General features: G+C 33.6%; 1 protein-coding gene across 4 annotated transcripts in view; it reads left to right on the top strand.

Moving 5' to 3' along the window:
• arhgef10lb (Rho guanine nucleotide exchange factor (GEF) 10-like b) overlaps window positions 1-14,972 on the top strand; it is an 89,225-nt gene that overhangs the window by 13,409 nt on the left and 60,844 nt on the right. For 3 of the 4 annotated variants that reach the window (XM_056449216.1, XM_056449215.1, XM_056449212.1), the window contains 8 exons: window positions 198-225; window positions 613-686; window positions 7,231-7,359; window positions 10,053-10,186; window positions 11,070-11,183; window positions 12,639-12,747; window positions 12,974-13,077; window positions 13,855-13,932. In XM_056449216.1, the coding sequence (XP_056305191.1) occupies window positions 198-225; window positions 613-686; window positions 7,231-7,359; window positions 10,053-10,186; window positions 11,070-11,183; window positions 12,639-12,747; window positions 12,974-13,077; window positions 13,855-13,932 (770 nt within the window). The remainder of the gene's footprint in view (window positions 1-197; window positions 226-612; window positions 687-7,230; window positions 7,360-10,052; window positions 10,187-11,069; window positions 11,184-12,638; window positions 12,748-12,973; window positions 13,078-13,854; window positions 13,933-14,972) is intronic. The other variant, XM_056449214.1, reaches the window with a different exon arrangement.

Genomic DNA, 14,972 nt, shown 5'->3' on the forward strand with positions numbered 1-14,972 from the left:
TTTGGATCAAGTGAAAGGTGAGTAAATAGTGTGTAAATTTCATTTTTTGGTGAATTATTCCTCTAAGTACAGATACCTACAGTTCACCACTGATATTACATCATTATGAAATCATTGAAATATTTTTTTATAAATGATTTTATCCCAGCTTTTTTGTTGATAAATTAAAAATAAAACAGTTTCTTCTCTTCCCACAGACATGGTAGCCAGACAGTCTCCTGATGGGTAAGATTGTTTGTTTTAACAAACACAGCTGATTCTGTGAGACATTCATGCCTTGTGCTTCAAACATTTTCCAGATGAACATCTTGAACCTTATTATTCCAACAGAATGTCATCCATAAAAGCACTATAAATCTTTATATGCTTACTGTTTAAACAGTTTTTCCTCTAAAGGACTTGTTCTGTTTTAGTTATGTATTCATGCGGTTGATGATTTACCTCCTAGTCCAACACTTTTCCTAATAATCTGAAACTATTAGTTATTTAGCAACTTGTTCTGGCTCTGTGACATTGGAGGTTATATGACAGATCATTAGCACACATTTAGTGATAATATTAAGCATGGAGGGACAACATTTCAATACTTTTGCATTGCTGTTTTTGTTTTAGGAGTTCTGTTTCAACCGAGCCTCGAGCAGCCGAAGAACAAACCAGCATTTTGAAAAGAAATATCATTTATGAAGGTAATACATGCAGCATACCATATCCAAACATGCCTCTGTTTGTTTGTGGTTGTGAATGTTTTGAGATGAATCTATTTAAAGCAGTCTACCTGGACGTCTCAAAATGTGTCATTAGTGCCAAATACCCAGCAAGCTATTGATTGACTTAAACAGGTTGTCGAACAATTATATGTCAATTATAATGTCATGAGCATTACAGGAGCAGTTCAAATGAAATCTGCAACACACTCACTGTAAAACAAATCTTTATTTAGTTGAATCAAAGGAACTTTTATTGTCATCTCAACTTAAATCAATCAAACAAAATATCAGACTAAAATATTTTGTTAAACTTTGTATAGCTACAAAAATCTTAGTTAACACCTGATTAACTGAGTAAATTAAGTTAAAGTATAGGGTTCCCATGCTTCTTGAAAGTACTTAAGTGCTTGAATTTCAGACATATGTATTCAAGGCCTAGAAAGTACTTAAAACAAACAGGTCACAAATTTACAAATTTACTTGATTGTCAAAAACAGAACAAAAAATTTAAATTTAATATTTTAGAAACCACATTTGAATATTACCAGCATTGGATTTGACATTGAACTGACATTAAAATATAAGTAAAATGTTAAGTGAAGACTTTCATGGCGCTACAAAATGTATGCTATGGTTACCTTACATAGGTGTTTTATTTCAAACTGATGGTGCTTTAAAAAGCTTAAATCTTAAATCCTTAAATCTGCTGTTTATGAAAGTTTGGGAACCCTGTAAGTAACATAATAACATTTGTGTTCATGAATTTTTGTCATTTCATGTTTTACAGTGCTTGAAAATTTGGCAATTTTACAGTGCTTGAAAACATTTAAAAAAAGAAATCGTATGATTTAAAATAAATAATATATATTTTTAGTGCTAGCAAAGATTAATCATGATTAATCACATCCAAAATAAAAATGTGTATTTAAATTATATATATATATATATATATATATATATATATATATATATATATATATATATATATATGTATGTATGTATGTATGTATGTATGTATGTATGTATGTATGTATGTAGGTATGTATGTATGTATGTATGTATGTATGTATGTATGTATGTATGTATGTGTGGATGTGTGTGTGTACTATGTATATTTGTTATGTATAGATGCACACACTTGCATTTATTTGAACTGATTTAAATATCAATGTAAATTTTAATTTAGCTTTTTGCTTTTATGATTGTGTGAATATTTATTAAAAACAACATATGTTTTAGATTTGATTTATTTTATTGCAATTAATCCTTGCCAAGCAACATGTTTTTTTTTCACATAAAAAGCTAACATTTCAGTGTGTTTCACATGTTATTTTTACATGTCATTGCAGATATAAAGCTCATGTGGAGCTCATGTGTTTTTTTCTATAAGATGTAAAATTATTAGTTTATTGTAAATTATTATAAAAATTTTTTTAATTAATTAATTGTAAATTAGCTAGAAATTTTAACAAGACGTTAAAGTTAAATTCTATGCTGATGTTAAAACAGTAATGCAAAGGCAACATTGTTTGATTCACAAAGAAGGGCAGTGCAATCAAACTTGATCCATGGTATATATGCACTTGAGAATAAATGACATTGAAATCCTGTCTGGGAAGGCATTTCAATGTTTAAATCTGGCATATACTGTATGTTTGAAAATGTGTCTGCAGGTTCATATTTTGAGCCAGGGTGCCTCTACGCAACGGTTTTGCCGTCTCCTCACAAACATGTTCAGACAGGTTGGTGGCTCTGAAAAGGGCCTGCGCCATGCCTTCCTGTAATCCACACTAAAGCAAAATCCACAAATCAGCACAGAATCCAAAGATCTGAAAAATCACAATGACTAATCCAATCCAGACCCACAGAAATCTCACGGGAAAGAAAACAACACTCCTGTGTCCACACATTCAGCCACTGATTCAGCTTAATAAATCAGACTCTTTGGAAATTTGTCCGTTTCAGTCCAATCAAATAACTCAATAAACAGTTGATCATGCAAACAAAATCCTACAATGCACATTCAGCGGAAGGCAAAATGATTAGTCTTTTTCAAATATTTCCCCAGTTATGTTCACAGTTTTTCCTGTAATAATTCAAGAATTATTTTTCTTTGTTTGGATGGAATAAAAGCAGTTTTTAATAATATGAAAAAAATTAGGGTCAATATTATTAGCCACCTTAAGAATTTATATTTTTTTCAATTGGCTACAGAACAAATCACTGTTGTCCAATGACATACCTAATAATAACCTCAAAATAACTAGACAATTTATGTACTGTAGTCATGTAGTCATGGTTTAACTTTCGTTAAACGGCACCTGGGGAATATATATATATATATATATTATTATATTATTATTATTTTTTTTAATTAGTCCACCGGAAGGCTAATAATTTTGTCTTTCCTAAATGGTCCAATCTGCAGTGGATAAGAATTCTGCATGTTCTAGATAACATGATAAAATTACCTGGTGTCGCTTGAGGTCTTGGGGACGTGAGCAGTTGTCATAGTAGAAGTTAAACGGTGTGTGCTATGTTTGTGCAGCCCCGGTTCACTCTCGGGAATGGTTCAGTGTGGTTTCAGAGCTCACACTGCGACTGCATAAAGGTAAAATCCCCCATCCTTAGGACTCATAGCTGTGGCTTTTTTGTATTTGACTATAGATATCCTTTTTTCCTTTACACGGCTCTTTGAGATATTTGCCACCGATTGGTCAATTTACACCTATTTTATGCTCCTATTTTATGGCACCAATGGCAATAGTGCAAATATAATCAGTCAGTTCTTGCTCTCTCACTTGCTCTCACTTTATTTATACACAAATGACACCTTTTTATGGAGAACCAGGAGTACTGGTTGGAAAAATAACTGAAGAATCAAACGATCAATTTAATAACTGAAGCATAAAATTGTATTTATTTGTCCATTGTTTTTCATTTAAACTGTACTTTATTTATATACAGTTTTATGCTTGAATTATTAAATTGACTCGTCATTTTATTCCTAACTCCACTCTTGGGGTGCGTTTCCGAAAGCCATCATTAGCCAACTAAGGTCGCAAGTTCTGTCGTTACAAGCATAGTTTGTTGATTTGGCATTTCCCACATTACCACAATAATACTATTAATAATGAATAATAATAGCAAAAATAATAATCATCATCATTATTATTAATATCATTATTATTAAAGTAAGATTTTTTCATTTCCTTATAAATAATAAATATTAAATTTAATTTCTTAATAAATAGCCTCATCATTTATTTATTTATTTATATGATTTTTATATGATATTAGAAAATATGTTAGCTTTTTGTAAGTGATTTTATGTTTTAGAATAAAATAGGAAATATCTCAATAATATTTGTGAAGGAAACATAGGACCCTATATGTGACGTTTACATATGTTTCATTAAATAAGGAAAATGAGTGCATGTTTTTACCAAAACTAATATTGGATTTTTTTAAAATGCCTGTGTGTGTAAAACAATATAATTTGCACAAAGAAATTATGGGTTTTTTTTCTCTAAAGAAGTTGTTACCACCCCGTTTAGAGCATCATTATGGGCATTTTACGTTATAACTAACATGGTTTAAACGATGGATCTGCGACAGAAAAACTATGATTTTGGGAAACTTCCCACTACATTGTTCTTTTCCCAAATGATGCATCGTACTATGATAGCTCAGCCATGAGTTACGTTGTTGTTTGGGAAACGCACCCCTGATTGATTGCAAATGACTTAATTTAGATATTTTTAAATGACGTTTTATTCATGCATTTATTTATTTATACACAATTGTATCCACATTATACCATCATTTAAATGATGGTGTATTTATTTATCTGGTTTGTAGCCGTGTAATATCAAGTGGCTTATTTTGCAATAAAACCCAGCTGGTTGTACATTATCCCTTATGTTAGATCTGTAAAACGCTTTCCTGCATTCATTTACCAAGTTTCCGGAATGATTTCTGACCTTCCCTGATATTTTACTTTATAGACTGTTGGAGTATTTTGCCATCATAGTCCCAGTGTTTTAGCCCATAAATAGACCCAGTGTGTTACAGTGTACTGTACTGTGCTTTAAATACAGGCTCTTACTGTGCTATTACTGACTAGTAATGAGTACTCTGGCTTCCATATCCACTTCCCGCTGCTGTCATTTTTACCTCTTTTAAATCTTTGTGCATTTTCCTCAGTGTATACACTTTTTATTTATATATGCTCCATCACACTGACAATCTATGTTAGCTACAAACCCACATGAAAAACATCAATGTTTCCAAGTAAAGCTGTATCAGTAACATCTGCGATATGATGACAATATTTTCGATCTGAACATGTTGAGAGAAACACACTATTGCAAGTGCGTACGATGCCAATGCAACTATTTCCCCATAGATTTTCTACATTTTCCACTCGTTTTTACAAGCTGAGAGATCAGAAATGAATTGTCTGCTGTAAACAAGAGCGTGCCATGCTTGCTTAACTTGTGTTTAACCTGGAATATTCCCAGGAAAGATATTTATATTATACTCCTACTCCTAATTAACGTGCTCACTGAATATTAAATGATTTCCCTCTGACATCCCAGACAGTAGTCTCGATATTTCTTTCAGATATTCAGAGGCCTAAAGAGTTTAAAGCAGAATTCGCTTTGAGGTATTTTAAGCTCCCGTGGGGGAGTCTCAGCAGGCGACTTCATTAGGTAAAAAGAGGCTGTCAACAAATCTGTACACACTGTCACAGTGGAGACGGGTGTACGTATTGTCAGTTCGCTGTGTGTAGGAGTATGTTTGTTATTTTGTAGTACTGTTGTCAGCATGCAAGCACAAATCTGTGTCAAAAGATTAATAATGCGCTTTTCTGTGCTAATCAGGCATCAATTTCATTTACGCTCAGTTTATCATTCTGCTTAATATCTTGTTTGAGTTCTAAAATCATAATCAAATGATGTTTGCAATTCTTGGTTAACAACTATGATCCAAAACCCAATTTCCCACTAATTTAACACTATTGTATACCCACAATTGCCAGTAAATGTGTTCAGACATGTTTGTCCACTGTATTGTGTCACTGTCTTCATAAAGAAATTTCTAAGGTCATTATATTTACATAAAAAAAATAATTAGTACATTACTTAAAAAAAAAGTGAGTAAAACCCTTGCTTTAACTTTTAGATTTTTAGAATCATGCACAAATTGCACATAGATCATTTACTTATTAAGACAATAAATGTACTTGCTTTTTAAGTAAAGTCAACTAATTGCTTTTTAAAGTGTACCGACCCAGGATCACTCTTAATTTCTGTCCATCAGCTGACATTTAATGCCTTTGAGACCTGTTTGGTAGCAATTAAATGCCTTCTTCATTTTGACTAAAACTTAATACTGCTCTCAATGGATTGAAGTAATTCAAAATTTATTATTTATTATATTTATTTGAAATTAACAGCCCAAAAAATAAAGGCATAAAATAAATTTGACCTGCTGGCATTTATAGATATATATATATTACATCATCAGTCTGGTTTTATTTAAACATTTTTTTCCAAAAAGTATATGATGGGAACTTTTACTGAAAAAAGTTTTATGTAAACTTTAAAAACATCCGTCAGTAAATTTTAAGCTGTGGCAGTTCTGTGTGGTGTTAAATTCTGTGTGAACCTGAAGTTGCTGAGACTTTTATTTAAGTCTGTTGATTGAAACCCAACTGTAGCAGAATATTAAGTAGTGGGCAGGTTTTTCTTTCTGCACATCATTCCCTCATAGCAAACTAACAGTTAGAGTGGCGTGGTTATAATATTGTGGCTAAAGATGTCAAACTGACGTCAAGAGAGAAAGATTGCCACTCTAAACGCAGACGCAAATTGTCAGACTTTGATTGAGCATTATCAAAACAAAACGTTTTTTTTCAGTTTATTTAATTGCACAGATTAATTGTTCGCATGTCAAGATTTTGCCAAGTATGATGCAATCCTGGATTAACATCTATGTTGATTCTGGAACATAATTTTTGTTCGAAAATATAATCCATACCTATTCCCTCCCCCTAAAACCAACCATAACTGTAAATTATTCCCAAAATCAGAGGGGAATAAAAGTTGAATAACAATCATGGAAGTGCTTAAATCTAACCGTAAGCCTAAACTTAACATAAACGGTAAACGTATTCCTTAATTCTGATTGGCTGATTGGAATGTTATTCCAGGATCAACATAGATGTTAATCCAGGAACATGTTCTACTTGGTCAAATCAGGTTGGCGTTAATGGTTCACCTAAAGAATAACAATGTGTAGGTAAATAAACATTGTAAATTTTGATGTCACATTATAGCTTTAAATCTTCCAATCCCTTTTTCTTGATATCCATGCATAGTATATGTCCAAATATGTATAGTTCCATATATAGTTCAATTAGAAGTCTCGTTGCTATGGAATTTATGCTATACAGTTAATGTGGTTAGGTGTTTTTAGTATAAGTGTATGAATAACGTTCTAGTTCTCTGTCCTCCAGGAAAAAACGTTCCTGAATCAAACGGAGATTCACCCCCAGAGCAAGCGAAGGTGAACTCAACTGTTCCTGTTCGCTCGGAGGTCGTTTATGATGATGTGCCCTGTGAAAACATTACACCTCCGGATGTAGGTGAGTGTCTGATGGGTGTCATCTGTCCTGGCCAATATTATCATCATCTACCATAGGAAAATTCATCAGTGAGAGATCTTTAATATCTCAAATGTTCCTTCAAAATAGCACCGAGGTCGCAATTTTTAAAAACTGCACTGTAATAAATGGAGGGTTCCACACAATTTGTTGTTCTAACATAAATCGAATAAGTTAACTTAATTGTTTTTATAAATTTAAGTTGATTGAACATAAAACAATCAAGTTGTCCCCAAAAAAAATCTGAAATTGTGTAATTTTAAGTCATTTTAAATAAATAATTTGAACAAGCAGCAACAATACTTTGAGTGTACATCTACATTGTGTTATTTAAATGAAATTTACATAAAAATAACAGTACCACATCACCAGATAAGAGGATGATCCTGTCAGTTGCACCAAGTCTATAAGTTGCTCCATATCAAATTTGCTTTGTTCGTAAATAAAATAACAGGTAAGTGGCATTGATTTCTAAGTTACATTTTATCCTCTTATTTAGAGATAATATAAAATAGGCTACTGGAAGCTTTAACTAAAATAAAAAGATGACATTATAAACATACTTTAGTCCAAATCGTTAGGCAGAGTTCAGAGCAGGCAAACGTATGTACAGTATAAAGGAAACATCAATTATTGTGGAATTTACTATGAAACATTTATAATAAATGTCTGTCCCACTTTATATTAAGTGGCCTTAACTACCATGTACTTACTTCAACCTATGACTACAATGTATTTAATATCTTCATAATGTATTGCAGAACACTTATGGTGATATTATAGCTGGGCATCGATGGATTTGCTCTTCAGTGTTTGAACTCACAGTATTGATTATTAAACCACACTGAACTGAACTGAACTTAAACTCTGGAAACTGAGCTACACTGTTTCAATTTACTATGATCGTTTATGTGAAGCTGCTTTGACACAATCTACATTGTACAAGCACTATACAAATAAAGGTGAATTGAATTGAATTGAAGGTGGTGCAGTAGGTAGTGCTAACGCCTCACAGCAAGAATCTCGCTGGTTTGAGCCTCGGCTGGGTCAGTTGGTGTTTCTGTGTGGGTCGCGTGGGTTTCCTCCGGGTGCTCCGGTTTCCCCCCCAGTTCAAAGACATGCGGTACAGGTGAATTGGGTAGGCTAAATTGTCTGTAGTGTATGAGAGTGAGTGAGTGTGTATGGATGTTTCCCAGAGATGGGTTGCGGCTGGAAGGGCATCAGCTGTGTAAAACATGTGCTGGATAAATTGGCGGTTTATTCCGCTGTGGCGACCCTGGATTAATAAAGGGACTAAGCCAAAAAGAAAATAAATGAATGAATTGAGTTGAATATTAAGGTGGGATATGGGTAAGATTAGGAAAAGCTTTGGTGGTAGGTTTAAGGGTGGGTTAAAGTCTAAGGGATCAACGTTGTAATTATTCATTCATTCATTTTCTTTTCGGCTCAGTCCCTTTATTAATCTGGGGTAGCCACAGCAGAATGAACCGCCAACTTGTCCAGCATATGTTTTACGCAATGGATGCTCTTCCATCACTGGGAAACATCCATACACACTCATTCACACACATACACTACAGACAATTTAGCTTACCCAATTCACCTATAGCGCATGTGTTTGGACTTGTGGGGGAAACCGGAGCATCCGGAGGAAACCCACGTGATCACGGGAGAGCATGCAAACTCCACACAGAAATGCCAACTGACCCAGCTGAGGCTCGAACCAGCGACCTTCTTGCTGTGAGGCGATCGTGCTACCCACTGCGCCTCACACTAATTACATGCAGGTATTTAATCAATCGTAAGTACAATGTAAAACATGTATTTACAGAATAACTACATTGTAACGAATTATGAATTTCAATGTATGTACATATTAGTTAAAGCCACTTAATATAAAGATGGACCATCCTTTGCATTATATAAGCTACTTTGAAGTGTAAAAGTGTAAAAAAAAAAAAGGAAAACATCTGCAAGAACATTATCTTTATTTATTTTAGTTTTTTATTTATTAGTTTACAGTATAGAGTTCCTGATTTGCCAAGATAGTCTATAAAACAACTGCTTTTATATAGTTCATGCATGTGATGGCAAAGCTTCTATTAATTTAATTTGAACATAATGCATAAGTCCAACATGTTTCAGATGAATAAAAAATATTATGGAAAATATTGTAAATACAGAACTGTATCTGCATAGTTTTTGTTGCAGTGCAGTTTCAGATTTACCAAAGTATCAATGATTCTATTAAAAGTTCAAACACTTCCTTAAGAATAATGTCAAACCATCTGGAACATGATATCCTCATTAAGAACTTTAAGGAAACTAAAATTATACATTAATGCACTAAGAAAGTTGACAGATTTTTTTTTTTATCAGCCTTCATTTTTTAGGCCACTCAGTGGGGTGCATTAATCCACTAGAGGGATCCGTGAGTTATGAGGAGCCCATGAGACCCAGAAACAGAAAAGTGCTAATAAAGTGCAATCTCTGAGCTATAGAATGTCCCCTTGAGCAGTAATCAATAAATTCCCTTCGCAGGCGCTAATTTGTTTTCACCCTTAAGCAATCAGCCTGTACCAACCAACCTACTTTTTTTTCATTTGGATGTAAGCTTGAGTGAGGATGTCTGTCTTCCTCTTACCAAAAATACTTCTTTGCATGTTATTTATCAGGGGATGACGTGATCTATGAGGAGGTGCAGAGATCCGGTGAATCTGGATTGATAGACAACGGCTGGGGCTCCAGTGAGTTTGAGAGTTACGATGAGCAGTCAGATAATGAGACCAAGCAGCCCACCCGCAATAAGGTAAAAGCACATCAAGAGTGTCTAAACAAGTAACATTTTAATGTAGATTGGTAAAAAAAATGCAATCCATTTTTAATGGTGAATCCAAAACCTGTTGGTAGAGCTCCTATTGTATTTGAATCATGTATTTTCCAAAGACAACCGTAAGGCATTAGCTAGATGTATTTGCCCTTGTAAACACAATAATTCTGAGGCAATTTCAGTTTTGTTTGGGAAGTCCAACATCAGAGCAGCCAATGGTGTGAGTTTGTTTGTGCCTTTAAATGGTTTGACCAGTGACAAATGAGGGAAACAGGTTTGAAAACAAACATTAAGTTTATCCATTCTCTTCAGTCAAGCAGAAATGACACACTTTAACTTTAGAAAAAAGGAAAAGGATCTTTTTGGCACTCGGTTTTGTTTCAGTTCTCCTTCCTTGCTGGGTTTACCCTGTTCCTGTTCTTAGTTATTGTGTACTGATGCACGGAGAAAGGATCAGGTCTTAATCCACAGATGTTGTACGTCATGCATGAAAACAGGTACAGAAAGCCTTTACTAGACTAACCAGAGAGCCCTGAATGGGCATTAAGGGGCCTTAAATTCAGTTAAAGACTAATTTAGAAGCAGAAACGCTGTTCAAGTGCATTGTTTTTATCATGGTGAACTGAGACAGTATCTGAGGCTAAATCTTTGGTCTTACTGTCTTGTTCGCTCTGTTATGTCTGTCTTTATTCCCTCTCTTGTTGGCCTTGATGTTATCACTGTCTGCCTGTGTTTCTCACTTTTATCATTCTCATTATTTTCCTCCTTTTCCCTTCTGTTTTTTTCCATCTTTTTTTCTGTGCACTAATATATATAACCCCACTCCACTTTACCGCCCGTGGACATGCGATAATGGACATAGATTTCCCCAGATGTACGACGTCTGAAGCAACGCTGTGTCCAGACCAGGCGTGAGCTAGCCATGCGGTTAGGGGCAAGAGATGTGGGCCAGCTCAAACAAAACTATGACATTAAGGTATATTAATCCAGTGGTAGATGTGTGGTCTTCAGTGATCTTTGGGATGCTTGAGACAAAATGTATATTTTTGAATGCCCATGCATGTTTTCTGTAATAAATCAGCTCCGTATTGACAGTTTGGTAACACTTCGTTTTGATGATCCCTATTGCACATTTTGTTGACTAAAAGTTGCATTGCAATTACATGCCAATTGATTCTCTTTTGAGTATTAGTAGACTGTCTGCTTAATAAGGGTGGATATTGATCCTTCAACAGACAAATAACTGACTATAAGAAACTTTGCAAGTACATGTCAACTTACACTAACCCTAACCCTAAACTCAACATAACAGCCTACTTATAATCTAATGAGAATTGGTTGGCAGGTAGATGCAATGTAACCTAAAAATGTGTTAAAAGGACCATCGAAATAAAGTGATACTGACAGTTTTATAGAGATTAGAGGTGTTTTTTCATGGCTGGTCACATCAAACAAACAAAATGGGGTTTGCATGTAATACACAAATTAAAAATATATATTGCAATATTTAGCAAATCCATTTTTCAGTAAAATGAATACATTTATCTTGCAAAGGTGCAATAAATTGATAAATAAACTGTCAAAAGTGACAGTAATAACACTTATAATGGATTAAATAATTTATAGTTTTAAAAAATCGTGTTCTTTTGGACTTCATATATTCATAAATATAAAAAAGGTAAAATGCATCACTGTTTCCACACAAATCTTTAGTAGCATAATTTTATATTATTCATTCATTCATTTTCTTTTCAGCTTTTTTTATTAATAACTTTATATTAATACAATTATAATAAGAAGAAATGTTTTTTGAGTACCAAATATACATATTTTAATGATTTCTGAAAGATCACGTGTCAATGACAACTATAGAGCTTTGCATCACAAAAATAATTACATAAATTAAATAAAAATATCACAATATTGCAGATTTGTTCTATTTTTTTTACTAAGATAAAAAAGTCTTTGATGAACATAGGATACTTCCCACAAAACACAATAAAAGATGCAGAAAATAGCTGTAATTTGCAATTTTAACATTATTTAGTATTTGAAAAGTTTAAGTACAATTTGTGGGTATACTAAATCAATAAATGTATTAATTAATTACATTAATTAATCATTCATTAATCATAATTGAACTAAAATGTTCAAATTAATTGAGATTTTGATTTCAGGCCAAATCACCAGCCCTATGTTGTAATATGTCATGTTCATTATTGTTTAAAATGGACAGCTTTTTAATTTTTTTTTCCACAATGAAACTGAAACTGTGTAAAATCCACTGAGTGTTGCAACTGAGTTGAATGAGAGTTTCAGGGTTTGTTCTGCTGATGAACACACTGAATCCACAAACAGGAATTTCTATTTCTTTTAGTTCTCATTTTGTTCTTTTCTGTCATCTTATGCAGCTCTCTCTTTCCTCCTGTAGGTTCAGCAGCTCATGAAAGCAGCGAGAAATGGCACAAAAGATGGACTGGAAAAGACCAAAATAGCCATGATGCGAAAAGTGTCCTTCCTGAGTAAAAAAGAGTGCACAGGTTTGACTCGTTGACTCTCATTTCCTCTTGTTCATTTCTGGTACTTTTTTTCTGACACATGCAGTACAGAAACAATAGTAGAAACGAGATGCGTCTTATAATGTTTTGATAGCAGGTGGCATTTATTATTAGATCTCCAGAATTGTGATTATTTAGATGAAGATGGCAAATTTCGGAGTAGTGTGTGATGCCAGTGTGATTGAGGATTTTGACTGTAATTGTGCAGATGACACAGAGGATGATACTGGATATCTGGACGTGACTGTATCTGAACTCAAACATCCGCCACCTCAGCTTTCTCCAATGCCAGAAGGGCTCAGTAGCCAACAGGTGTGTTTTTGTTTATGTGCTTATGCGTGTGAGTCTGTTTGCATTCCTGTCATTATCATGCTCGCTCTGCTTATTTATGATATATTTATATATACATTAACATTATACTACATTTTTTACACATACCATTTTCAGTCTTGATCAAAAATTACAAGCTCATACTCATACAATAATTTGTATTAAACAAATGCTGTCTTTCCTAGAACATTGTTTTCATCAATTCTGAAAAATAAATAAATGTATATAAATAATAATATATGCATTATAATTATATTTCACAATAGAGTCTGACGTTTTTACCTTGTAGACCTTACATGACTGTTAATCATTTGCACATATTTACCAATTCTTTTGAATTAAAGTATATATTTATATTGAATGTTGGATATTTATTTTCAGTTCTCTAATTTGATTCAGGGGTGGCACGATGGCTCAGTGGTTAGCACTGTTACCTCACAGCAAGAAGGTTGCTGGTTTGAATCCCATTTCTGTGTGCAGTTTTCATGTTCTCCCGATGTTTGCGTGGGTTCCTCTGGATGCTCCGGTTTCCCCCACAGCCCAGTTGTGTGAGTGTGTGTGTGAATGCGAAAGTGTATGGATGTTTCAAAGTATTGGGTTGCGACTTGAAGGGCATCTGCTGCGTTAAACATATGCTTGAATAGTTGACGGTTCATTCCACTGTGGCGGCCCCTGATAAATGACAAAGCTGAAGAAAAATGAATGAATGAATTATTCAATTCCTATTCCCCTTTTGCTTTTTTTTTTTGTATGTCACAGGTCGTCAGGCGTCATATTCTTGGCTCAATCCTCCAGAGTGAAAGAAGCTACTTAGACTCTCTCAAGAGGATCCTGCTGGTCAGTGACACAATCATGACATAATGTAACATTCTGGTCTCTTGAACTTCATCAGACATACAGTTGAGGGCAAACCTATTAGCCCTCCTGTATAATATTTATTCTTTTTCAAATATTTCTCAAGTGAAAATTTTTCAGGAGAACAAAATTTTGACTGCAATAAAAGAAGTTAACATTTTTTTAAAAGCGTTTTGAGGTCATTATTATTATCCCCCTTACAAATAATGTTTTTTGATATAGAACACACAATCGTTATACAATAACTTACCTAATTACTCTAACTTGGCTAGTTAACCTAATTAACCAAGTTAAGCCTTTAAATTGCACTTTAAACTGAAAACTAGTATGTTAAAAAATCTCCTGAAAAATATGACATACTGTCATTATGGCAAAATTGAAAGAAATTATTAGAAATGAGTTATAGAAAAATATTATGTTTAGAAATGTGTTGAAAAAATATGTAAAAATATAAAATAAAATAATTCAACTTAATAGGAGGGCTAATAATTCCGACTTCAACAGAATATACACATAGAAAGACACAACATATTTGAGAAAATAGTAATCCATTAATATCACCAATGCAACAATCACAATGTGTAATATAACAAGCAATCATGACCCCAAGTCAAAACAATTCCAATTCCAAAACCAAAAAAATGCCCGCCTTTGCAAATATTATTCTACATTCCAAACATTTTGTCTCAAATTGATCAATAAATTTGATCTGTGCATCCATCTTAAAGTGAAAGCAGCCTCATTCATAAATGTTAAACCATAACTTGATTATTTTATGTAATACACTTATTTGTTCAAATAGAGACCACTGTTTTAACATAAAAATTAAACTGTGATGAATGAAAATACATTAATTTCATTTATTTTGAAATAAATGTCGGGGAGAGCAGGGGCAAAAGTAACAAAGTGATTTTCTCGAAGCCCTGACAACATTTGATTTCCAGGCTATAACAGCACATTCAGCATGCAAGCCTTGATGGAGCTGCCAAATATCATGTGATTTCAGGACCATGTCCCGCAGT

This window comes from Danio aesculapii, chromosome 23 (assembly GCF_903798145.1).
Source record: "Danio aesculapii chromosome 23, fDanAes4.1, whole genome shotgun sequence".
In the NCBI taxonomy this organism is placed as follows: Eukaryota; Metazoa; Chordata; class Actinopteri; order Cypriniformes; family Danionidae; genus Danio; species Danio aesculapii.